The sequence below is a fragment of the Larus michahellis genome, chromosome 3 (genome assembly GCF_964199755.1).
Source record: "Larus michahellis chromosome 3, bLarMic1.1, whole genome shotgun sequence".
NCBI lineage: Eukaryota > Metazoa > Chordata > Aves > Charadriiformes > Laridae > Larus > Larus michahellis.
Genome location: NC_133898.1, coordinates 125,110,256 through 125,136,664, shown reverse-complemented (window position 1 = coordinate 125,136,664; position 26,409 = coordinate 125,110,256). Strand labels below are relative to the sequence as shown.

The following is a 26,409-nucleotide window of genomic DNA, read 5'->3' as shown; positions in this document are numbered from 1 at the left end:
AATTTATTTTATTTTTTAATATACTCAGATATTCCTAGATGTTCAGAAGTCAAACTCAGTAGAAGTCACACATGCATCTTTCTCTTGGATCTGGTCTACCACAGTCCAACCACCTAAGTCAGGGCACCTACTGAAGCAGGCTGTGATTCCCTCTGACCTTTGTATCTCATCTTTTTCTTATAAGAAAGCAGGGTAGAGACGGTGGTGTGTCCTTCCGGCCTGGATTTGGGAGGTGGTTGGGATGTTTATGGGAGTTGGGAGCAGGGACATGACCCCAGGACGTAGCCCCTACAGTTGCACACCTTCCATCACTTCAGCCTCTGCAAGATCCAATGTTGGTCCTTTCCGACATGCTGAACGTGGAAATCACACTTTTTTCCATCTGTGAAAATTACTCCATGAAGTAAACGCAATGCAAAAGCTGGAGCAAGTCCTAAAACTCTTCTGGTTTATGAGGGGGACTGGACTAATTAGCTTAAGACCGGCTGTCGATACGGGAATATACAAGGTTTCTCTCCACAAGGCCAGACTGGAGAAAATATTGCAGTGTTTCCGTCACTGGGGGTACCACAGTGATCCTTGCAAGCTGCTTAAATTCCCGGCCAGCAGAACAGCGAGGAAATATCCCTTACCACAGGTGTAATTATTCAAATCCACAGCCTCGCAGGTGCCAAAGATCTGCTTGCGTTTCTTGATGGGGGTCTGTTGTGTGGGACCGGAAAGCGCAAAGCACGGCCACGGAGATGAGATTTTTAAGCAGCAAGGCATAGCCACGTTATTTGCACTGAAGAAGATTGGCAGATAGCTGCCCAGCCGTTTCTTTCATTCCAAGAAAAGGCCGCCAATAACGGATCTGCAGCGTTGGCAAGGGAGGAGCCAGTTTCCATGGCAAGTGAGTACCAACAGACCGGTGGCAAATATTTGGCTTGAGCCGGCTGTTCATTAGCAACATCCTAGAGAAACGCAAGGTGGTTTTGTCCTTTATATAAAGGGCTGCGCTTTGCACCAGATTTTCATGACTGTAAATTAAACATCACCATCAGACTGTGATCACTTGTTGATAATTTTTTTTTTTTTTGGATTTTTTTGGTTTCTCGCAGCGCATGTCTCATTGTTAATCCAGATGCTGCTTGATCTCTTCCAATTGCTCTTGAGAGGAGCCGACACACCAGTGAGCACCCACTAGATGACCACCACCCTTTTACCGGGCGCCTTTCTGAGGTGCGCAGCATGACAGAGCTCCACGAAGCCGTGGCGTTGGGGGACTATGACCTGGTGGATGAGATTTTGAGGACAGGGCGCTGCGACCCAAATCACAAGGATGTCGACTGGCATGACAGGACCCCGCTGCACTGGGCTGCGGCAAAAGGTAAGGGCGCTCCCTTACTCTGCGAACCACGAACCTCGGCATTAGCATCCCAACAGGTGATGCTGATTGCAATCATGTCTTGCTGTGATAGCAATTAACGCTGGTGATAGTCACAGCTCGTTATCTGATCCTTTTGTCCTTAATGAGGCAAAAGAGAAAAATACCGATTTAAATGGGAACTTTGCCTTCAAAATAATGTATGGAATTACCACCAAAGTGATTTTTTTAGGGTTTTTTTTCTGTCACCTGTGAAAATTTGCAAATTACGTGATACGTATGTATAGCATGCCTGCTTGTCCGGCACATCATTACTTCTCTAAGAGGTGGCTTCATGCAGTGCAGAGGAGTTATTTCCCATGTGCGCCCGCACAAATGAGCAGAACGTCAGACCCACTGAATTTATACCAGGTATTTATCAAACCCGATAGAACAAAATAATTACAGTGTGTTGTAAATTGCTCTGCCTTTATCCCATCTGGTCAAATGAACAAGACAGGACCCGAGTCGTTTGCAGCTCCCATTTGGTCCTTCACCGTCAGAAGTGTCTGTTGAAGTCAAATACCCCTTTGCAGCCCCGAGAAGAGATTAATGCAACAATATATGTAATGTATAATTGTACACTGTGTCAAATGGGAAACTGGACCCGTGTGTGTTACACGTTGGGATCTCACATCATGGCATCTGTCTTTGCTCAGAAATCAAGTGTGTGATTTCCTGGTTTGCACTTGACACCATGCTTTCCTTTTGCCCTGATTACTCATTTGGGCAGCAAAAAAAAAAGAACTGAGCTATTTAAAAAAAGCCGTTTCATGTATATATAGATATACATCAACATAATATACAAAAAGTTAATATGTGATTAAAAATGTAAATTGTCAAAGCATGAAATCGAGGAACGAGGATTTGTAAATGCTGTGACCGTCTCTGATTGATAAATTCAAAATGATACTCACTGAAAACTATGGCCGGCAAGAAAAGCACATTCCCATAGCAATAGGTCATTGTGAAAGGATGACGAGAGGCTGGCGTGGCCTTGCTGCCGTTGGGAACCATCTAGCTCAGGAAAGGCAGTGGGAACTGGGGCAGAAAAAACTTTTTTTGCCTCTTTAAGCAATTCCACAAGTTAGAAAAATGTGAAGGTGAATGAAAACAAGTAATTTCTCTATCTCCTGTCAAACAAACCCTTGCTTTAGTAAAGCTGTTCACAGGTTTTCCATTGTTTTAATGTTTAAATTTTATTTTGTATTGAATTAAAAAAACAAAATGAAACATCAAAATAGTTAAGAGCCAATTAGTCAATGACTAGTTAAGATGTACTGTTCAGAAAATAGTAGAAAGCTTCTTTGTTTTATTGACGTTTTTGCTGTAAAATGCTTCTGGAAGCAGTCTACGTTGAAAAAAAAAAATCAGCATTTTCCGATGTGTATCATTTATTTGATAAATCAAATGGCCAGGTCGTGGGTAAAATCTGTCATTATATGAATGAGGGAATTATGGTCACAGAATCACAGAATGGTTCGGGTGGGAAGGGACCGTAAAGATCATCTTGTTCCAACCCCCCTGCCCTGAGCAGGGACACCTCCCACTAGACCAGGCTGCTCCAAGCCCCATCCAGCCTGGCCTTGAATCAAGGCCAATGATCAAGTGTGTGCGACCGTCTTCTGCATCCTGAAGGTTTAAAGCCTAACGCAGGTGCACCTTCTCTCTCTGTTTTGCTGCCCAACGCCAGGGCAATCGGAGCTGGTCAAACTCCTCGTGGACCACGGTGCCCGGCATTGCCTGCGGAGCGATGTGGGCTGGACACCGGCTCACTTTGCTGCCGAGTCGGGGAGACTTGGAGTGCTCCGCACCCTCCATTCCCTGCACGCTGCCATGGATGCGGCCGACCTCTTCGGCGACACTCCCAAGAGGCTTGCGGAAATCTACGGTCACCAAGACTGCTCCAGGTTCTTAGAAACGTGAGTAACGATGGCCCGTCCCACTGACGGGGCTGATGGGGCTCCAGCAATGAAAATTAAATTGGCTGCTGTAGAGAGGACCAGAATGAATATGAGTGTGTTACTTATCTTTCCACCTAAAGCCTATTAAAGCCATGGAGCACAAGTAGTAGATAAGCAAATAAGGATCTTTGTCACAAGGGAGCCATTGGCAAGACATTCATTCCTTCTGCTGCCTTCTCTGGTTTGCCTTGGTATGTTTTCAAAGTCATTACCACTTCATGACATCATTGTTTTTGTAAGGATATTACAGAGCGATTATTAAGCAATGGAAGTGAAAGCAAGAACTAACAAGTGTTAACCCTTTAGATCGGTGAATACTGAATACACAGGTTGAATTTAAGAACAGCTCTTTAGCAGTTGATGTTAGTGTATGTATATCACTTGGCTTTTCTTGTAGTAACAAACAGAACCATCCTTTTTTTTTTTTTTTTACATAATTATTGAAAATTATACCATTTGATCCGTTAATAGGATGTCCACATATAACTTCCAAATTTTGGAAAACTCCTTATTGCCTTAACTGTTTACAGTTATCACTGTGGCGCCCAGATGCAGCGAGTAATATGCTTTTAAAGGGTTCCCAGTTACTGTTCCTGTTTTTCAGCCACTGATTTGGCTCACGGGTATTTTCATCCTGTTTCTCTGGATCAGGGTGCTGTCCTGAAGAGGTCTGAGCTGTGTCCCACACCTCCATCTCTGTAAAGCAGTGTGGCAGATCACCAGAGGCTAACCAGCGTCTTCAGCGCCAATTGTAGTCCCACACATTACCTGGTATCTCAATACATTGCTTGTGAATCATAGAATCATAGAATCATTTAGGTTGGAAAAGACCCTTGGGATCATCGAGCCCAACCATCAACTCCACTCTACAAAGTTCTCCCCTACACCATATCCCCTAACACCACATCTAAACGAGTCTTAAACACATTCAGGGATGGTGACTCCACCACCTCCCTGGGCAGCCTATTCCAGTGTCTGACCTGGAAGAATTTTTTTTGTGAAGAATTTTTGTGAAGAATTTTTTCCTAATGTCCAGTCTAAACCAACCCTGTTGCAACTTGAAGCCATTCCCTCTTGTTCTATCGCTAATTACCTGTGAGAAGAGACCAGCACCAACCTCTCTGCCATGTCCTTTCAAGTAGTTGTAGAGAGCGATGAGGTCTCCCCTCAGCCTCCTCTTCCTCCAACCAAACAGTCCCAGCTCCTTCAATCGCTTCTCATCAGATTTATTCTCCAGGCCCTTCACCAGCTTCGTTGCCCTCCTCTGCACTCGCTCCAGCACCTCGATATCTCTCTCGTATTGAGGTGCCCAGAACTGGACACAATACTCAAGGTGTGGCCTCACCAGTGCTGAGTACAGGGGGACAATCACCTCCCTCCTTCTGCTGGTGACACTATTTCTAATACAAGCCAGGATGCCATTGGCCCTCTTGGCCACCTGGGCACACTGCTGGCTCATGTTCAGCCACTTGTGAATTAGAACCCCCAGGTCCTTTTCTGCCAGGCAGCTCTCCAGCCACACTGCCCCAAGCCTGTAGCAATGCATGGCGTTGTTGTGGCCCAAGTGCAGGACCTGGCACTTGGCCTTGTTGAAGCTCATACTGTTAGCATTGGCCCATCAGTCCAATCTATCCAAGTCTCTCTGTAGAGCCTCCCTATCCTCATGCAGATCGACACTCCCGCTGAGCTTTGTGTCATCTGGAAACTTGCTGATGATACACTCTATGTCCTTATCAAGGTCATCAATAAAGATGTTAAACAGAAATGGTCCCAACACCGAGCCCTGAGGGACACATTTTGTCACCGTCCACCAGCTGGATTTAACTCCATTGACCACCACTCTTTGTGGCCATCTGTCCAGCCAGTGCTTGATCCAGCAGATCGTATGCTCATCCAGGCCATGAACAGCCAGTTTTTCCATAAGAATTCTATGGGGAACAGTGTCAAATGCTTTTCGAAAGTCTAGGTAGACAATGTCCACAGCCTTTCCCTCGTCCAATAATCAAGTCATCTTGTCATAGAAGATCAGGTTCGTCAGGCAGGACCTGCCTTTCGTAAACCCATGCTGACTAGGCCTGATCCCCTGGTTGTCCATTATATGACTTGTAATGGCACTCAAGATGATCTGCTCCATGACCTTCCCTGCTACCGACATCAGACTGACAGGCCTATAGTTTCCTGGATCCTCCTTTCTGCCTTTGCTGTAGATGGGTGCTACATTTGCTACTCTCCAGTCCATTGGGACCTCCCCAGTTTGCCATGGCTTCAGGTAGATAATGGAAAGTGTCTTGGCGAGCATGTCTGCCAACTCTTTCAGCACTCTTGGATGTAACCCATCCGGTCCCATACACTTGTGCGCATCCAAGTGGTGTAGCAGGTCACTGATCACTTCCTCTGTAATTGTGATGACCTCATTCAGCTTCCCCTCCCTGTCTCCCAGTTCACGAGGCTGGGTGCCCAGGGAACAGCTAGTTCCACTGCTAAAGGCTGAGGCAAAGTAGGCATTGAGCACCTCAGCCTTTTCCTTATCCTTTGTGACTATGTTTCCCTCTGCATCCAGTAAGGGAGGGAGATTTTCCCTAATCCTCCTTTTGTTGTTAATGATTTTATAGAAACATTTTTTTGTTATCCTTAACAGCTGTAGCTAGGTTGAGCTCTAGCTGCGCTTTGGCTCTCCTAATATTCTCCCTGCAGAGCTTCGCTATACCCTTATAGTCTTCATGAGAGACCTGCCCCCTCTTCCAGAGGTCATAGACTCTCCTTTTGTTCTTGAGGTCCAGCCAAAGGTCCCTATTTAGCCAGGCCGGTCTCCTTCCCCGCCTACTTGTTTTTCGGCACACGGGGACAGCCTCCTTCTGTGCCTTTAAGACTTCTCTCTTGAAGTATGTCCAGCCTTCCTGGGCTCCTATATCCTTCAGGGCAGCCTCCCAAGGGATTTTGTCCGGCAGTCTTCTGAACAGGTCAAAATTTGCCCTCTGGAAGTCTAAGGTGGCAGTTTTACTAACTCCTCTCCTTGTTTCTCCAAGAATCAAAAACTCAGTCATCTCATGATCACTGTGCCCTAGACGGCCACCAACCTTTACTTCCCGCGCAAGTTCTTCCCTGTTCACAAGAAGCAGGTCCAGGAGGGCACCTTCCCTGGTCGGCTCACTTATCAGCTGTGTGAGGAAGTTATCCTCCATGCATTCCAGGAACCTCCTGGGTTGTTCCCTCTCTGCTGTGTTGTATTCCCAGCAGATATCCGGGAGGTTAAAGTCCCCCACAAGAACAACAGCAAGTGACTGTGAGATTTCTCCCAGCTGCTTATAGAAAGCTTCATCCACCTCACTGCTTTGGTTGGGAGGTCTATAGCAGACTCCCGCAGCGATATCAGCTTTATTGGCCCTTAACCTAATCCAAACACTCTCCACCCCGTCACCACTATACTTGATTTCCGAGCTCTCATAGCATTCTCTAACATACAGGGCCACTCCACCACCTCTCCTTTCCTGTCTGTCCCTCCTGAAGAGCTTGTAGCCATCGATTGTGGCACTCCAGTCGTGTGAGGCATCCCACCACGTTTCTGTGATAGCCACTATGTCATAGTTTTCCTGGTGCATCATGGCTTCAATCTCCCCTTGTTTGTTGCTCATACTGCGTGCATTGGTATAGATGCACTTCTGATGAGCTAGTGATTCCAACACCTTTTTGTGAGTGTGGGCCCCATTTCCTACCAGACCCTTCTCGGGTGCTTCCATGATTTCTAAGCATCTGTCCCTTCTCTCAAATGAAATAGCAGAGCGAGAGTCCTCACTAGTCCACGACCCTTCAAGCCCTGGCATGCCTCCCTTGGGTTTAGTCCTGACAGGCCCAGTTATCTCCCCTTCCCCCCTCATATCTAGTTTAAAGCCCTGTCAATGAGCCTTCCTAACTCCTGCCCCAAAATTCTTTTCCCCTTCTGGTACAGGTGCGTCCCACCTGCCACCAGCAGGCCAGGTGTCTCGTATAGCAGCCTATGATCAAAAAACCCAAAGCCCTGATGATAACACCAGTCCCGGAGCCACGAGTTGACCTGATGCCTCTTCCTGTTAATTTCCTCATTCATGATAGCCCCTGAAGGGATGGAGGAGAATACAACTTGTGTTCCTGACCCCTTAAGCCGCCGCCCCAAGGCTCTAAAATCTCTTTTAATTGATTTTGGTCTCCTTCTACCCACTTCATCACTACCCACCTGAAATACTAAGAGGGGGTAATAGTCAGAGGAGTTTACTAGGGCCGGAAGTTTGTCCAACACATCCCTGACCCGTGCCCCAGGGAGGCAGCAGACGTCCCTGTGAAGTGGGTCAGGAGGGCATATTGGCCCCTCCGCCCCCCTCGGTAGAGAGTCACCCACAACAATGACCCGTCTGCTTTTCCTTTTGGAGCCAGTTGTGATGCTGGGTCCATGGTGACTTGGTCTTTCTGACATTCCTGGCCTGGGTGTCTCATCCTCCTCTCCAACAGCCAGTTCCTCCTGCAGGACTCCATACCTGTTCTGCAAGGGTAACTGGGAAGGTGGGAGGGGCCGGGAGGGGGTTCTCCTGCTTCCCCGAGCAGGGACCTGTTTCCATTCCCCCTCTTCTCTGCCATCCCCTCCTGCTGCCTTGTGACGAGAGGGGAGGGGGTCCTCTGACTTGTGTGGGGCCTCAACCTGTTCCCTTTCTCTCAGGGAGTGGGTCCACCAGTCACTCTCCCTCTCACTTTCCCTGATACTCCTCAACCTCTCCACTTCATCCCTCAGCTCAGCCACCAGAATGAGCAGATCATTGACCTGGTCACATCTGACACAGGTGTTGTCTCCGCTGCCCTCCATCGCGAGTGCCAGGCTCCGGCACTCTTTGCAGCCAGAGGCCTGGGCTCCCATATGTTTGCGTGGGGGCTCTGTCTGGTTGCCCACAGCTTTTCTAACAACAGCCTTCGACTGGGTAGGAACCATGGCTGGATCTCTACAAGCAAGTGCCACCTGTACATGCTGGAACTTGAGATGCTGAGAGCTCCCAAAGGCTTTTCCTTCCCTGGGTTTTCCTGTGAATTTACACCATAGTCCTTAACTGGCACCTTTTTCACCACTGTCACGTTCTCAAGACTGCTTGGGCACCATAGAAATCATGCATTTTTTTATAGGCACATATCCAACTCAAAGTCTCCAGCTTGCCAGTTCAGCACAAGAGCTGCCAAGTGGCTGGGCCAACGTCTGAGGTGGCCAGTGCCTACCAAATGCCACCTTTCATTAATCCACGTAAACCTTTCTGTGGGTGCTGCCATCCTTTTGCTGTGCTCCCACAGCTTGAAATGCTCCATGCCCACCTTTAATCTTGACACAGCGTCAGAGTCCTTCCATAGGAAAAGACACCCAAACTGTGTAAAATCCCCTTGTAGAGCCCAAAAAACTTTCTAGGGGAGCCACACGTTCCTGTTTCTAAGCCCTGGCTATTGTGGAAGCTGATGGGACTTTGGCATTTTACTTGCCCACCCCACATCCAGGACACCTCACAGCTGCACAGCTGAAGCCTCGCTGTTTACGGAGAAAACCGTCACTATTCCACACAGAATAATCAGCTCTTATTTCCCTTAGGCTTTCAGTTTAAAGAAATTTAAACAACAAGCAGCTGATATCTGAGTTTTGCAAATTAGGTTTTTTGCGACCTTGACCCTAGCTGGGATAACCTCAGGTTTGCCCGTTCTTTGAGAATGGGGCACTTTCTTCCAGAGGAGGGTTTTCTGATTTTGTTTTTGGGGTTTTTTTTTCGGTTCTCAGTTCTTGGCTTGCTTAGTTTCTGTATCAGAAGAGGTAAATATTGTCCATCCTAGAGAGCGAAAGGTCTGCAGGCTTCTTGCCCTGGATTAATCATTTATGGCAATCGCTTACCTATTCAGCGCCGTCATTTTTGCACTAATCTCCCCATTAAATCCTGCTTAGCGAGTCCGGCCAAGCCTGTAGCATTTGCCGTGCTCCTGGCTGGGCAGCAGCGGTGAGGTGACGGGCAAGACTTGGGGAATTGCCAGGATGACGCCGACGGGCGATGCCTGCGGCTGACGGAGACACCGGCGCTGGTGGAGGCGGCTGGGAGAACGATTGACGGGATGAGGATTGATTGACAGGACGGTTGACACCCCGCTCTGAGCCACCAAGGCAACAGCCTAGGGCATCTCTTGTAGCTGCTGGAAGGTTTTCTGGGGGGAATGGCTAATTTAAGGTGGAAAACTTGTCTTTCAGGGACGCGTGCTGGCCTGACTTGACCTGCAGCTGCGTGGCTGGGAGAACTTAATACCTGGGAAAGTGCTTTGAATGCCCATGCCTAGGATGTTTCATAAGGCACACCAAGCCTGTATGATCACCTCACGGCCATAACATATCACGTGGGCAGCCAAGAGTTTATCACCAGGGCTCAGGAACCCTTTTTTAAAGCCCACCCACTCTAGTTGACAACCACAGTGGATGCCTTCACCCTCCTGCAATGGTTTCACCTCCTCGCGTCAGCAAACTTGGAGGTAACTAGGAGGAATTACTGGCATTTGTAGGATAATGTGGATTACCTTCTGCTCCCTCGGGTGTGCAGAAGGTCCCAGAGGGGATGTCCATGGTCAGGCAGTGGGTCCGCGGCTCCGGTGGGAGCTGGGCAGTTCCGATGTGTGCTGTGGGCAGAAAATGAAGCGCGCGGAGTAGGTCTGCCCTCCGCTCACGGTGTCTGTGGGGTTGCTATGTAAATATGGGGGATATTTTGTTACAGAGCATCACCGTCAGTTTGGGTTATTTGCCTGTCATGCAAAAAAGAGAGAAAAGGCAATTTTAAAAACAACAGCCTGTGCCAAATGCAGGGCTGATGTGCATGTCCGAACAGGGCTAGGAGCATCCAAATCCTTCCTGAATCCCAGTTCAGCCCCCTCTAGCACCACCCTCATCCTCCCGCGCTGTGTATCTGACCCCCGGGGCTGCATGGACCTACGCCTGGGCTGAGCGACTGCTCTGAGCTGGGCACTGATTGCATCCACATGGAAATATGACATCAACATGGAAATATTACATGTATCGACAGGTAAATATTATTAACATGTAAATATTAGGAATGTTCTGCTACAGAGTATCCGTACCACTCACCGAGGTTTGCATGGACATGCAAAGAACAAGAAACAGCCTTCAGAACACAGCTGCTTCTGAGTAACAAATGTGTAATTTGCATCATAATTTTTAATTTTTTTTTTTTTTTTTTTTTTTTTGCATGAGAAGAGCTTTACCCTGGATGCTGTGAGAGCTGCTGGCAATGGCACTGAGGTGACACGGAGACCCGTAGCTCGTGCCAGCCTCTCTGCAAAGTGCGTTGAAACCGCACCAACAGCTCCTGCTGTCTAATCCCAGGGCATATACATATATACACACACATATGTACATACACATATCTGTGTACATGTGTATATACATATATATACACCCCCACACACGTGTTTGTGTGTGTGTATGTGAATATATGTGCGCTTGCAGCCCAGAAAGCCAATTGCATCCTGGGCTGCATCAAAAGAACCGTGGCCAGCAGATCCAGAGAGGTGATTCTCCCCCTCTACTCTGCTCTGGTGAGACCCCACCTGGAGTCCTGTGTCCAGCTCTGGAGCCCTCAGCACAAGAAGGACATGGACGTGTTGGAGCCGGTCCAGTGGAGGGCCACGAAGATGATCCGAGGGCTGGAGCACCTCTCCTTTGAAGACAGGCTGAGAGAGTTGGGGTTGTTCAGCCTGGAGAAGAGAAGGCTCCAGGGAGACCTTATAGCAGCCTTCTAGTACCTGCAGGGGGCCTACAGGAAAGCTGGGGAGGGGCTGTTTGCAAGGGCATGTAGCGATAGGACGAGGGGCAATGGTTTTAAACTAGAGCAGGGTGGGTTTATATGAGACATTAGGAAGAAGTTCTTTACACTGAGGGTGGTGAGACACTGGCCCGGGTTGCCCAGAGAGGTGGTGGAGACCCCATCCCTGGAGACATTCAAGGCCAGGCTGGATGAGGCTCTGAGCAACCTGATCTAGTTGAAGATGTCCCTGCTGACTGCAGGGGGGTTGGACTAGATGGCCTTTAAAGGTGCCTTCCAACCCAACACACTCTATGATTCTATGATTCTATGATATATACACATCTATATAGTAAGCCCACGCTATGCAGCACATCTGCATGGAGTTCAGCCAGGACAGCATTGTGCTGATGTGACAGTGCTGCTGTATTACAGAAAAAAAGGATTTTTTTCCCCCAATATTTGGTGGTATTTTTGACAGAGTTCCACGAATACTGAGTACCTACAAAATCAGACCTCTGCAGTAGGAAAAAAGGGTTTGTCTTCTCTTGGACAAGATGTACAAGTTGGGGTGTCCATGCCCAGGTCCTGGAAGTGGGGGTGTGGAGGGGGGGTCTCTCTGAAAAGAGACCAGGGCTGCACCACACCGGGCACACCGCAAGACACATCTCAGCCCATCAGCAACCCTGGTGGCTCCTCTGGAAAACATGTCTAAGAAAGGGCAGAATGAGGAGTGAGGGAAGAAGTATGAGAAACAGCCCTGTAACACCAGCGTCAGAGCAGGAGAAGGAAGAGGAGATGCTCCAGGTCCAGAGCAGGGATTCCTCTGCAGCCCATGGAGGACCATGGTGGGGCAGATATCCACACTGCAGCCCGTGGAGGACCCCATGCTGGAGTAGGTGGACATGCTCTGAAGGAGCAGCAGCCCATGGAAAGCCTATGCTGGAGCTGGCTTATCCTGAAGGACTGGAGCCCATGGGAAGGATCCATGTTGGATCAAGGGAAGAGCAGGAGAAGGAAGCAGTGGAAGAGGCAATGTATGTTATGAACCGACCACAACCCCCATTCCCCATCACCCTGCACCACGTGGGGTGAGGAGGTAGAGGAGTTGGGAATGGACTGAAGTTGAGCCTGGGAGGAAGAGGGAGTGACGGGGAGATGGTTTAGTTTTGTCTTTGTTCCTCACCATCCTAATCTATTTTCAATTAGCAATAAATTAAATTGATTTTCCCCAAGTCTGTTTGGCCCACGACAGTAATTGGTAAGTGATCTCAATGTCTTTATTTTGACCCAAAAGCTTTTTCATCGTTCTCCCCCCGTCCTGTTGAGGAGGGGCAGTGAGGGCAGCTGAGTGGGCATCTGGCAGATGGCCAAGGGCAACTCACCACAGCAGCTCCTGTTTTTTCAGCATTTTCCCCTGCTTACTGCTCATGTGAGAAAGAAAAGAAGGCCTGAGTTTTTGCCTTTGCTGATTTCTGAAAGAGAGCTGAAAGAAACTTTCAGTGACTTGAAACTTGGAGGTTGGACTAGGTGATCTTCAAAGGTCCCTACCAACCCAAACCATTCCATGATCCTATGCTGTGTGACTTGGACATGAAGGACAGATGTACTCGTTCTTTTAAAATCCCTTGGTGTCTACAAAATGCAGAAAGTTGCTATCTATTTTTTAGTTTGGGGTCACTTTTTTCCAAAATAATTGGCTGTGTCAGTGCCAGGCACGTGTAAAGATTATAAAGAGAAAGTTAACAACACTTAATGGGAAAAATATTTAAGAGCTGTGATTAACAAAACCATAACGGAGATGATAAAAAAAAAAAAAAATTCTGCTGCTCAAAGGAGCATTTTGGCCTTGATGAAAGTGGTTTTTATTTTGCTTTGGTTGTTTGCAATGGGAAGTGTAATGAAAAAACATCGACATTTCAAGGCTATAAGGAAAACTCCAGCGTAGCCTGTTTATTTTCATGTTAACTTGTACAGTGTCTTTCACTGAAGATCCAGGACTATACTCGTTTAATAGAAACTATATGAATATCATAAAAAAATTAGGACTTTGGAAAATCACAGATGCCAAGAGCAAACTCACCGCTGACTTGGAAATCCCAAGGTCTGGACGGATGATGGTTCAGTGTCTGACATCCACAGGTTTCACACTCTTGAAATCATGGAGCTAACTTGAAAAACGCAGCTGAAAAACACAGCTAAAAACCCCAGGAACAGAGGAGAGTTGTGAATGACTCGTGGATGGAGATTTTGGACTGGCAAAAATGGCATCTTCTGCATAATGTTTTCCCATGCAAAATTTGAAGCACTTGAAGCACAGCCTTATTTCTATGACGTTGCTTAATTCAAGATATTATTAAAAAAAAAAACCAAAACCCAAACAAACAGAAATAAGCATGAATTGTGAAGTTCAGTTCTGAATTTGAATGCAAAGTTTAGAAAATTTCAGGGCTGAACTGGATTAGGATTAGATGATTTCTGAGGTTAGAAGGTCACCTATAAAAAAGAACTAGGTACGAATCCTCCCAAATTCCAGTCACCTTCAGATCTGGCATTAATGTTTTGGCATTAAGAATTTCTAGTACATACGAATGAGCAGTACAAAAAATAAAAGAAAATAGAAATGTTGCAGTTGCAGTAAGTTAATATACCATGTACAATTGCATTAAATGTGCTTAAATTTATTTAACAGCACACAAATTCACAAGATGAATCTTTGGGAGCTTTTTATGGTTAAAATTATGATTCCACTGGTAAAAGTCCAGTCTCACCATAGATCCTTACTGAAGGTATCCCACTTCAGCCCAACTCTCACTGAGTACCTGGACACATTGGGGTGATGAATGCTGTTGGATTTGGGATGATCCTCAGTGGTTTTTCATGTAGTGCTGGCAACGGTGTTTTGACCATACAAATACACGATCCCCTTGATCCTGTAGATGGGCCTCTCATGAGCAGCGGTGTGACTGTGCTGTGCTCGGTGTCTGAAGGTACACTCTTGCTTTCTTCCCCAGAGCAGAGGCGGAGAGCAGAAACTATCGCAGGACAGCCGCAATGAAAGGAATCCCCTTAGACCAGAGAGATGAAGACTGGGAACTCAAGAAAGAAGAGCTTGAGAGAAATCCACCGTGTTCTCGGGAGAACTACACATCCTCTGCTCAAAAGAAAAATAAAAAAAAAGGGAGGAAGCAGTAGTGTGCCTGGACTATTTGGTGCCACTGAGAACTTGCAGTGCAGAGCAAAGACACTGGCAGACCCCAGGTGCATCTGCAGGGTGAAATACGGATGGACAGGAGAAGCAGATGGGCACAAGAATGCATTTTGTGATGTACTGGAAATACCACCATTAATAGGAAGCAGGTAGAAGTGCTCCTGTCTGTCTGCATTTCTATGTAAATCAGATCTCAAATATCAGGAAAGTGCAGAAGAGTTTAAATATGCCAATAATCTAACCCACTGAAATGTGTACATTTACAGAAATTACAGCAGTTGCCCATATCGTCTGAGAGGGAAATGTTTTTGCTCTTAATTGATTCATGAAAGCATCTGGGACTGTGGTTCTGCTCACTCTGGTGCCATTTGTGGCTTTTGCTTGTTCGGTTCTGGTCCTGAGTCAACCAGGGGGCTCTGTAGAGGCTCGTAGCCTCTGGTGGTGCCTCTCTCTTTTCTTTGGGAGTGCTGTGTAGTGGCTTCTTCTGGCTGAAGAGGAGACGTTGATGTTGACCTTTTGCTGGACACATGGGTCTAACAGCCTGTATCGACCATTCCTGGCCCAGCAGAAGGGAAAACGTGCTCCCTCGTTGCTACTTTCAGACATCTGTGACTGCCAAGACAGTTAGAGCACTGCCTTATTTTTAGCAGTGCCCCAGCTGTTTTCATGTCTATGCTCATAGGAATGCTGTGGAACTGGTCCTGAGCGATCCCTCTGCTCATCAACAGTTGCCGTCACAAAGGTGTTTTTAAATGTTTCACTTCTCAATCATAAAAAAATTGAATTTGAGCCAAAGCAGTTTTCCATGTCATGCTAGCACTCGGCAGCCATTTGTATTGAGAGAGGTGGTGGAATCTCCGTCTCTGGAGACATTCCAAACCTGCCTGGACACGTTCCTGTGCAACCTGCTCTGAGTGACCCTGCTGTGGCAGGGGGTTGGACTAGATGATCTCCAGAGGGCCCTTCCAACCCCTACCATTCTGTGATTCTGTGAATCTGAGACTTCTGACATCTTTTATGTGTTTGCTTCCCCTCCCCTTAATGCGTCTGCCTCACTTCCCCTCTGCTTGCATCAACATGATGCATGGATTTGGGGCCATGCGAACCTCATGAAATTCAACCAGGCCAAGTGCAAGGTCCTGCACCTGGGTCATGGCAATCCCAGGCACATATAAAGGTTGTGCGGAGAAGGGCTTGGGAGCAGCCCTGAGGAGAAGGACTTGGGGGTGCTGGTGGACAAGAAGCTCAGGGTGAGCCGGCAATGCACACTTGCAGCCCAGAAAGCCAACTGCATCCTGGCTGCATCAGAAGAAGTATGGCCAGCAGGTCGTGGGAGGTGATTCTGCCCCTCTGCTCTGCTCTGGTGAGACCCCACCTGGAAAACTGTGTCCAGCTCTGGAGTCCTCAACACAACAAGGACATGGACCTGTTGGAGGAGGTCCAGCAGAGGGCCATGAAGATGATCCGAGGGCTGGAGCACCTCTGCTGTGAGGACTGGCTGAGAGTGTTGGGTTGTTCAGTCTGGAGAAGAGAAAGCTCCAGGGAGACCTTATAGCAACCTTCTAGTACCTAAAGGGGGCCTACAGGAAAACTGGGAAGAGACTCTTTATCAGGAGAGCGTAGCAATAAGATGAGGGGTAATGGTTTTAAACTGAAAGAGGGGAGATTTAGATTAGATACTAGGAAGAAATTCTTTACTGTGAGGGTGGTGAGGCACTGGAACAGGTTGCCCAGGGAAGCTGTGAATGGCCCATTCCTGGAGGTGTTCAAGGCCAGGCTGGACGGGGCTTTGAACAACCTGGTCTGGTGGGAGGTGTCCCTGCCCAGGGCAGGGGGTTGGAACTGGATGATCTTTAAGATCCCTTCTAACCCAAACCATTCTATGATTCTATGATCTCATAAAAAAAGAAGAGTAGATGAGGAGAGCAGCCACACAGAGTGGGGGAAATCATGTTTTTGCATGAAGCGGGGCAGAGAGAGGACAGGTGAGGCTGGGGTGGGAAGTGGACTCTCCACTCCACCTGTCCCCCCTGAGGTCATTTCTGCACTGCTGTTTGCAAGTCAGTAACCACCTCGGGTGAATAAAAGTGATCAACATATTCACGCAAAAGTTATAGACCAATGCAAGCAGTGATAATATTACAAAGTACAACGCCACAGCAGAAATAAATGTAAAGCAAAATAGATATAAAAATGTAGGTCAGTTGAGTAGTCTTGATCCGAAAATACCAAAGCCCTTCTGAAGGCTTGCAGTATTGCTGTTCCCCTTTTGCAGCTAGCCATTGTATCAGCTCAAAATTACTCTGTTATTGACAATAATTCAACCCAAGGAATTATCTACATCAAATGATAATAATAATTTGTTTAACTCATAATAATTTACTTCAAAGCATGTTAATGAAGTTTCCTTAACTTAGACGGTGAAGACAGAACATCTGTATTACACGGGCTGGAGAGTTACCTTAGAGATTAAATTATGTGTTTTGTAGAACAGCAACATTTTTAGTGGGCTCCAGCTTTCAATACATTTCCTACCTCATGCAGCCCTTGCACTTCCCACAGGACAGAGTCCTGCGCAGTGTCTTTTTCAGTTTTTGATTGCTGAAAATCAGAATGAGGGAATGAACAGATGGAAAAGCATACTGTAATACTAAAATGAGAAACAAAAAAGGATTTGCCTTCTTTGTGGCATAAATCATGGTCAAGATCAAACATGCAAAGTTAACGCTGTAAATGAAGGAAAAGGACAGAATAGATTTCATGGCTTTGACGTGGGCGTCCATGCTGAGGTTCTTCCCCGAGTTCGTCTGCATCTTGCTTTTGTGTCTCCAGAGAGAAAAGAGGAGGAGAAGGGCAGAAAAGATTACCGCCATGAATGCAATGGCAAATCCAACGCCACTGAGAAAAAAAAGAGGGAACAAGTGTTCATCCATTTTGATGTTCAGTTTCCAGAAATTTCCTTGGCCAGTGGAATTGAAGTTGTCACTGTGTGCTTCATCAATGCTGTTGTAGACAAGGATGCTGATGACCAGGGAAAAAAGCCCTGAACCCAACAAGAGCCACGACACGATCCTGTCAATTTTTCCTTTCAGGTAGATGAAAAAGGTGTTCCTGAAATTTGCAATTTTTAGGCAATAAAAAATGCAAAGACAGGCAGAAACCCACAAGTTGGAAAAATTTAAAAAGCTTTGAATAGCTGACAATATTTGGGGTACGGGGTGAACATAAAGGCACCGGGGATAAATTGTTGAAAGAAAGGAATACGCCCATGTGATGCCCAGAAAGCAAAACCTGCAGCATCCCAGAAACAGCAAGATCTTCTCATTAGAGTTAAAGCTTTTCTTTTTGAGCCAGGCAATGCAAAGCACAGAAGTCATGAAAGCGTTGATCCACATGCCAGCAAATGTCTGAAGGGAGACGATGACTATAGCCATGACATCATAGGAAGTGGCATTGAATTTGCCTTGAGAGTAACAAGCTTCCATCGTCCAGGATGGGTAGCGGTGCTGCGCCAGAACACTAGGTTGTTGCGCTAACGCTTAGCGCAGGTTGGCGGCTGCCGTTTCCCGAGTGTCACGTATGGAACGGGAGCTTTATAGAGGTGGTGGTGGTGGTGGGGATTGCGGTGCTGCTCCTATTCAGAGCAGGGCAGGTGCAGGAATGTAAATGTGCTGGGCTATTCCCTTAGCTGGTATCAGCGTCTGTCTCCGATATTTGAATTTCAGTTCAGAAGAGCTGCGTTGTGTGACACAAGCAAAGTAGATCAAAGCAGATGCTTGTCTGCAGTGGACAGCATTGTGATTAACGACCGTCGTGTGTTTGATGGCTCTCAGGATTCATGATCTGGGTTCTCCTGTCCTGTAGTCACCTCCAACGGTGACGTGGAGGGGTGCTGTCATCAAAGCACAGTCAGAGCAGCCACTGTCCTCTTTTGCTGCAGAGTCCAGGAACTGTAAAATTCAACGAACATGTTCCCATAAAATCTATTGAGATAGTCCGATGGTTTTAGTAAAAGCTCTAGTGAGGTCTTCACCACCGTTTATTTATCATATTGCCTAGAAGACATCAACATCATAGCTAGGTTTGGATGCAGTCATTCAAAAATTTTATGGATCATTTAAAACAAGTCAGGCTTGACTGAGATGACGTTAGACATAGTCACTGCAGTTATGAATATATGTTGTCTATAAGCTCAAGAGAGGCGCTTAAAGAAAGCAACCCACTTCTCTGAGACTAAAAATACAAGAATTAATGTGAAGCCAGATGATCCCCACGGCCTGCAAAAAATGACGAAGATCAGACTCTTCTTGTGTGTGTGAAGAGCAACCTTATGGGCACTGGATACAATGATGCTGCTGCCCTGAAGTGGAATATCAGTAGGAAGCAGCATTTAGTGAATGACCCACTTCACTGTATCTCATTTGCCATCACTTTCATGTCTAGAGAGGGTGAAAGTTTTAGAGACTGGGAGGCAAGGATGCATTGAGGTTCAACAAGGCCAAGTGCCAGGTCTTGGACTTGGGTCACAACAACCCCGTGCAGCGCTACAGGATGGAGAGCTGCCCCATGGAAAAGGACCTGGGGGTGTTTGGCGACAGCCAGCTGAATATGAGCCAGCAGTGTGCCCAGGTGGCCAAGAAAGCCAACAGCATCCTGGCCTGTATCAGGAACAGTGTGGCCAGCAGGATTAAGGAAGTGATCTGATTGTCCCCCGGATTGTCCCCCCAATTGTTGGCACTGGTGAGACCCCACGTCGAGTGCTGTGTCCAGTTTTGGGCCCCTCCCTAGAATAAAGACATTGAGATGCTGGAGTGAGTCCAGAGAAGGGCAATGGAGCTGGTGAGGGGTCTGGAGCACAAGTCTTGTGAGGAGCGGCTGAGGGAGCTGGGGGTGTTCAGCCTGGAGTAGAGGGGGCTGAGCGGAGACCTTCTCAATCTTGACAACTGCCTGAAAGGAGGGTGTAGAGAGGTGGGGGTCGGTCTCTTCTCCCAAGTAACAGGTGATAGGACAAGAGGAAACAGCCTCAAGTTGCACCAGGGGAGGTTTAGGTTGGATATTAGAAAAAATTTTTACACTGAAAGGGTTATGAAGCATTGGAACAGGCTGCCCAGGGAAGTGGTTGAGGCACCATCCTGGAGGTGTTTAAAAGACGGGTAGACATAGTGCTTAGAGATACAGTTTAGTGATGGTTTTTGTCAGAGTAAGGTTGATGGTTGGACTAGATGATCTGAAAGGTCCCTTCCAACCTAGGCAAGTCTATGATTCTATGACATTTGTTCCTGTTTTTTTGGTCTATGCCTTTGAGTCCAGGAGTCGGGGATGGCTTGTGCCAGCTGGCCATTAGTGGATTTTCTTCCCCTGCAAGGTGTGTTTCAGGAGGCTGATTGGGCAAGTCCTCACCCCGTAACCCCCATTCTGCTGCTCCTCTGACAGGCAGGCTGGGAAGTGTCAGCTGCTGGGTGCTCTTCGGTGAGTTCAGTTTCTGTTTCCTCTGACCCTGGTTTTATGTTTGTGTTCATGCCTCTAGGGGAAGGATGCAGATGAGGCACGTGGATTAACTCCTGCTTTGCAATCTCTGATCCTCACTCCCCTCTCTGGTACCACTGGACTGATGGGATCGGCCAGGCAGATGCCCCATGCGGGTAGCAGTACTGAGTGTGCAGGAGCGTGCAAAGCCCCTTCTTGTGGCTGCCAGGAAGAGAAACCCTTTGAACAGTCAGAGGCAAAGCTCAGCCCTGCTCTTGCCTTCTCACCAAGGGGATGTTCTCCTGCCCTGCTTCACTCGGGCCCACGATTTGTGTTCACAGGGAAAGACCCAAGTGTGGTTCCCATGCAAAACACTGGGAGCACATGGCTTCATAGGTACGTGAGAGGGACCAAACCAGGACCCCTCGCTGTGCTTCTACTCTGAGAGACTATGTCTTCAAGATCTCCTGAGTAAACCCAAACCAACACATTTTGCTGGAACTTGATGGCTGACATTATGTTGATTACAAAAATAATGCTATTTTTAAATTAAAGATGATGTTTTACCCATAGAATCAGAAGAAAACAAAAATTTAGTTGCATCTCCAAAGATGTTTCCAGAAATACAAAAAAACCCCACATCCCACCAAGCCAACCTTCTCTTAAAGTGATTTATTCAGGTTGCAGACCATAGGCCTCTTCTTTTGAAGAGGTTGTTACTTCCATACTCAGCAGCTTCAGTGGTCTCATGTCAGGATGGGGCCAGGATGGTTCCTAAAGCAGAAGAAAAGAGTGAGATTATCTCTGAAGAAGTCACAGCTCAATAGCTCCTGATTGCTACAAGGGTTAATACGTTAAGAATAGTTATAAAATGGGGAGGCAGATTGCTTATTGGGTTGGCTTACGACTATATCTAATAAGAATAAAATCTGCTCTTCCTTTTACAGTTCACTTTTTTTGCGGGTTATGCTTATCAGTACTTCTGAAGGCTATTCACCTGCAGGACACTGTATCTATATAGGCAGGTAGCACCAGATGATCTTCTGAAATGGATCCCTGGAGGATACGTTGTTTCACAGCACTGGTTACCTGCTCTTCAGCCTTTATGGTATTCCCACCTGATCCTCCATTTTCTGGCTTGGGATCAAGGTGAGATTTCACTTAATTTGTCTGTGATTTTGAAACTGTACTTTCTATGTGTCAGGTGCAAAGCTCTGTTGAAGACAGGTAAAGATGCAATACTTTTATATTAGTGGAAGCCTATCAGTCATCAAGTGGGGAACTATGTATCAACTCATGTCATTTGGTCACTAACTTAGGTGTAGTATTTCTTTTGATGGTGATGTTGATGGGAGGCAGCTAAAAAGGGACATTCCAGAAATAAACTCAGGTAAGTCAGGACAGTAAATAAGCAGAGTGTTGAATTATTACAAAGGTCTGAGCTAGGCTTTGGGGACTACAAGTCTGGCAGATGTGGTGGCACCAGAAGGGAGTGAAAGCTCCCTCCTATGTGAAAAAAAACCCCAAATGCATCACGGATACAATAAGTTTTGCGGGACAATTAAAAATATGTGGGGTGAACACCAGCTACTTCTGGAGAGAAGATCTCTACTTTGGAGTTTGGTAACAGCCAGAGAAGATGGAAAGGCAGGAGCAGAGCACAGGGCAGAGGACAGAAAGGTCCAGAAAAGGTTGGTGTTGGCAAGGGAAGATTGAAAGGCCAAGAAATTTCCAGAAGGATAATTTTATATGAAGCCCAAGATCTTTTTATCTTAAATTTGGAAACGTGGTCAACTGCTTCTGGGGAAGGCTCAGCAACCCTTGGACTGAACCTGCATCCCTCCCCACTGCACTCTTCTGCAACACAACTTCTGGAGAAACCTTGGCAGTGGTTCTAATTTTTCTTCTGCTTCATTGATGCGCATTTATCTTAAGTGAGATGATTGGTTTCACATGACTGAAGACCAAGACATGGAGCTTAAGTACCTTCAGCCCTGCCCCAGGTTTTCAGAGCATTGCCTTGAGAGAGTTTTTGTTTCCTGACATTGCCTGTTATCTGCTTTATGCTGTGGTGTAAGTTTCCTCTGGTTTTGCTGTCAGAACAGAAAACATGGTGTAGGGTTTGGTTTTATTGTTGTTTTTGTTTTCTTCTTCTTTTCTCCGTATGTATGTGAGGACAATATAACTGATTACTATAACAAAAGGTCTGAATATGAACTGTCTGTGTCAGGAATGTGCTTATACCAGGACATTAAATGAAAATGTTACACTAGCAGGACCATACAGTGGCTGGGGTCTGGACTTAACTCTCCATGGGGAATCTGGCACCTTAAAAAATAAGGGTATAAAATTAGAGTCTCAAATGCTGTGTTTTTAAAGCATGGAAGGTGTGGATCAGGTGCTTAAAACACAGGTGTCTGTTCCCAGTTCAAATCCACCCACTCCAGCACCACTCCAGAAGGGGAAGAAGTCCTCCAAACTTTCTATCTACTAGCCCATGTGGATATTTCGGATACCCTTGTGCATCTCATATGGCAGCAGACACCTACGTTTTGGCAACTGGGTGGACACACAGCTGTAATGGGATCTGAGACATACAGTACATACATGGGTACTGTGGCGTAGGCATTTAGATTTAATTGCTCGAATCTGAGCTTAGTTCAGATTCAGGTGTTTGAAAAGGTAGACAGAACTTCTTCCCTCTACAGAGTCCTTGTCTGTCTCCTTTGATCACATGGGGAATCCCAGATGATTAGCCTAGGTTAGCTAACTCGTTAGGCTATTAGATGCCTAACTTCTGGACAAATCCATTCCACCTATATATCAACTTCCATGTTCAGAAGTCCACAGTTGTTTTGAGGTACAAGCCCGGAAAAAAGAATAAAATCTCCTCTGGGCAGGTGTTATGAAATTGTTGTGGGAATCTTAATTCTGCCCCAAATCCTCCTTAGCTGCAGGTGGAGGACTGACAAGTTATAGTTTGGCAACGGTTATTTGTTTGCTTGTTTCTGGGCAGTTGCTGTTTAAAGCGAGATGGGTTGGTTGATGAGGTGGCCTGATAAGTTGTGTGGTCTTTGAAAAAACACACACTGTAGTTCTTGATATGTTACTCTGGCCTACATGGCTGTTGACGTCATTTCAGAAACGGGAAGGAAGCTTTTTGAAGGTGATATTATCTTACCGGCATGGGCTGCTGATCTAAACCAACATCAGCAAGAGTGTAGATTGGGCTTAAAATGTTAACAGAAGCATGTTGATCTCATCAACACCTGGAGAGGAATGCTCCAAGAACCAACTCCTACAGATGGAATTTTCCCATCCGCTATTTCCTAGCTAATAGCCTGGGTAATAAGGCTTTTTATTATGTTAGCACTATATTACTTGCATTAGATATACTCTCTCTGTCCAGCTCTCCGGGCTGCTTTTGTCTCAGTTGCCTTTGAGTTACGCTGCATCAATGCCCTTGTAACTGCTGGACGGACAGTGCGACACAGCTCTGCCCCAGCACATGTAGTTTTCAATGTAAGAGCCCCAGTCACCAGCCGGATGCTGATGAGCAGCCGATTTAATTAACATCGTTGTATCTGGCTGAGATGTCTAGATAACGAAGTCAGGAAATCCCAATCTCAAGAACACGCGTGTTGATCTTCGTGCTTTATCTCTTCTTAACAGCCCCAGCTCAGCACAGGCAGAAAGGAAATGCAGGTATTGTATAAGTTAAAAAGTTCAGAGCATTCACCCTGCTTGTTTTCATCTAATTTTAGGCACTATTTTAATTTTTGAACAATTTAGGAGGCAAAACTAAGAGTAAATCAGCGTTAAAATCATATGGATCTCTTGTGTGTTTACCAGCCCCGAGCTCAAAGTTTACTATAAACTTGAAATCACATAATAACATGCAATAAAATTCCCCAGCAGAACCTGAGCAATGCCCTGGATGTCCAGAAGTCAGCTTGTTTGTTTCAGCATTATCAGCTTATCTAATAAAAGTTAATATCTCTCCCTATGGCCTCTGCCAAAATTACTCCAGTCAGGGAATTCTGCTAACAGCCCTTTGATCCAGGTAGATATTTTTTATATATGTTCATATTTTTAATGCTCGCTGGTCATACTTTCTATGTAGAATTATGTTTACAGATATTGTAAAAGCAGAACAACTGCTATTGTTCTCCTCTGCTGCGTGTTTCGGATCTGAATGCCAAAGGCGTTACCCTGCAGGCGTAGGACGTGTTCAGGCTGAAGTCTCGTGTTGATTTCAAGCCCTCCGAAGGGGAACAGACTTACCTGAAATTTGAGAAGCTGGACGGGTAATTTTGTATTAACAGTCCGGTTTGTACCACCTTGTTTGAGATGATAGTTTTTCCAGCTCAGGAGACATTCGTTTTCATTCTTGCTTGTACAAAGGACATAAATACCTGAGCCACGTTTCTGCCCACAGATTTATTTGTATTACACGGGACATAAACCCAATGCAAACAGAGTGACCAAAGGTATTATCTGCATTTGATGTTCTCTTAGTATAAGAAAACATTATTTTATTTCCATTCACATCCTAGCTACTGAAATGAATCCCTTTCTTGGCACTCTTTCAGGGAAAACAAGCAAATAATCTCCTCCTGGCGTCCATTAGGGGCAGGGTTTGTCACTAGTGTGTTGGCATTAGCCTGTAGCTTCCTCCTTGCTTCCAGATGCAGGGTTGGGTTTAACCGACCAAATGTTGAAGCCACCAACCTCGACAGCTGGGCAGGTCACCTCAGGTTGCCTTTGCAGTCAGCAGGGAGGTGGTGACGTGACTCTTCCAGGCCACAAACCATCTCTCCTAAAATATCAGTCTAAAACAGGTCTGGTGACTCACAACCCAAATCCCTATTACTGTCCAGGGACTGTAAAGGTGCCAGGGAAGCCAGCTCAGCGGCAGATGCCAACAGTGTGACTGCCTAAAGTTAGGTCGGGGGACCTCCGCATTTGCTGGGAAGGAGCTGGTGACACCAGACGGTGTCTATGTCAAGGATTCCAGTGTAGATCTGCCCTCGGGTGCGGGGGAGACTGGTGCACGGCATTTTTGGGCAGCTGTTTTTTGTGTTTTTTGTTTGTTTTTTTTTTAAACCCACAGAATTATTTCTGAATGGACATGAAAAGTTAGGATTTCAATCTGTATTTGGGAACCAAACCAAGGAAGACAGTGCATCCTGAGTACACTGGAGACTGCTCAGCGCCTTTGAAAATTGTGCCAGTTATTTAAAAACTTTGATAAACATACATATAAACGACAGGCAATGCAGAATATAAGGTTATCAGGAACCTGCCGTACCCTGTGCTGTTCATCTTCTGCTTCTCCCCATCCTACACTTCTTGGTCTGGGGCTACCCAGAGTTGAAGAGCAATAACATTTGCCATCACCACCTCCTTTATAAGAACATGCATGTGCTGCCCTCCGTGGAAAGCAAAAAGGAAGAAAGAGGCCAATCACACCTGGGACAGGGACTCACTGCCAAGCTGTGGCAGGATGCTGAAGGTACACGTTGCTCTGTGTTCTGGCATTGCGAACCTAGTCTGGGCAAGACTGGAAAACACAGATGGGAAATTCTAAAAAATATGATCTTTTTACTTTTACCTTGATCTTGCAGTTGAGTTAATGTGTAGATACAAGTCATAAAAGGTATTACGCAAAATGGGTGCAATATCTGAGTCTTTGCCTTGCAGGTGCTGGTCTTACATGAGGAACTTTCAGAGTGGCCAGACAGTGTTTATAGGAGAGAGATGTGACTACAAAGCCATAGGGCAACATGAGCTCCTGCATGCCTTGGGATTTTACCATGAGCAATCCAGGACAAATCACAAGGACTATATTCAGCTATGGTGGGACGAAATTATTGAAGGTACATCGCAGGTCTGAAATGACTAAGAATCGTCTGTAGGTGCGTTTTAGCATTTTTTGGCAATGCTAAAAGGTGTCTGGTTAAGAATGGCTGCCTACATGTTGACAGCCAGACCATTATTTAGTCGCAGGTAAAACATATTGAAAAGAAGTTACATACTAAGTTTTATTTCTGGTCTTGCCTAATCACGTGTGTATGTTTTTGTATAGGTTTTGCATATGCCTTTGACAAACATAATGAGAGTTTCCTTCATGACCTCAATACCCCATATGATTATGAGTCAGTCCTGCACTACAGACCATACATATTCTTTCAACATCAATAGCAACGCTCCTTCCACTACAACAAAAATTCCCGAATTTAATGGGATCTTTGGGCAGAGATTGGATTTCATCAGGACTGACTTACTGAAGCTGAGTCTCACGTACAACTGCAGTAAGTCCTTCTCCTCACACAGGTATTTGAAAATTCTTACTCAAGCTTTGTGAAAACATGGATGGAGTGACATGAGAAGAGCAGGAACACTTCACCCTTGGGATCCTCTCGCAGTGCTAAAAGAAACTATAGTCCTTATGCAGCAGCAAGATCCGTGGTGGCCAGATCCCAATTTCTTTGTAGAATAACATTGGAGTGAATCAAGGGTCTAACACCTTTAATTCACACAGACTTTCCCATAATATTACTTGTAATA

At 46.2% G+C, this 26,409-nt stretch overlaps 2 protein-coding genes across 4 annotated transcripts; one reads left to right on the top strand and one right to left on the bottom strand.

Annotated features, from left to right (window-relative positions):
* The first annotated feature begins 537 nt into the window (after positions 1 to 537).
* ANKRD66 (ankyrin repeat domain 66) lies at positions 538 to 26,293 on the top strand. 3 transcript variants are annotated; one of them, XM_074582040.1, is made up of 7 exons: positions 538 to 968; positions 1,101 to 1,369; positions 3,099 to 3,327; positions 14,177 to 20,988; positions 24,953 to 25,354; positions 25,543 to 25,718; positions 25,928 to 26,293. In XM_074582040.1, exons 2-4 carry the CDS (start codon positions 1,231 to 1,233, stop codon positions 14,355 to 14,357), a joined length of 549 nt encoding a protein of 182 aa, XP_074438141.1. In that variant the 5' UTR covers positions 538 to 968; positions 1,101 to 1,230; the 3' UTR covers positions 14,358 to 20,988; positions 24,953 to 25,354; positions 25,543 to 25,718; positions 25,928 to 26,293. The 3 variants fall into 3 exon arrangements, with proteins under 3 accessions (XP_074438141.1, XP_074438139.1, XP_074438140.1); XM_074582038.1 differs by having other exon boundaries at positions 538 to 1,369; XM_074582039.1 differs by lacking the exon at positions 24,953 to 25,354 and having other exon boundaries at positions 538 to 1,369.
* Positions 16,905 to 17,858, bottom strand: LOC141741399 (taste receptor type 2 member 9-like). Its single transcript, XM_074582035.1, has one exon. The coding sequence runs from the start codon at positions 17,856 to 17,858 to the stop codon at positions 16,905 to 16,907; it is 954 nt and encodes a 317-aa protein (XP_074438136.1).
* Positions 26,294 to 26,409: the final 116 nt, after the last annotated feature.

Bases quoted from the DNA above. Each gene is read 5' to 3' on its own strand.
- ANKRD66 (XM_074582040.1), top strand. From the start codon at position 1,231: ATGACAGAGCTCCACGAAGCCGTGGCGTTGGGGGACTATGACCTGGTG. The intron at 1,370-3,098 runs GTAAGGGCGCTC...GCCCAACGCCAG, and splicing joins GCACTGGGCTGCGGCAAAAG to GGCAATCGGAGCTGGTCAAA. The intron at 3,328-14,176 runs GTGAGTAACGAT...TTTCTTCCCCAG, and splicing joins TGCTCCAGGTTCTTAGAAAC to AGCAGAGGCGGAGAGCAGAA.
- LOC141741399 (XM_074582035.1), bottom strand. From the start codon at position 17,858: ATGGAAGCTTGTTACTCTCAAGGCAAATTCAATGCCACTTCCTATGAT.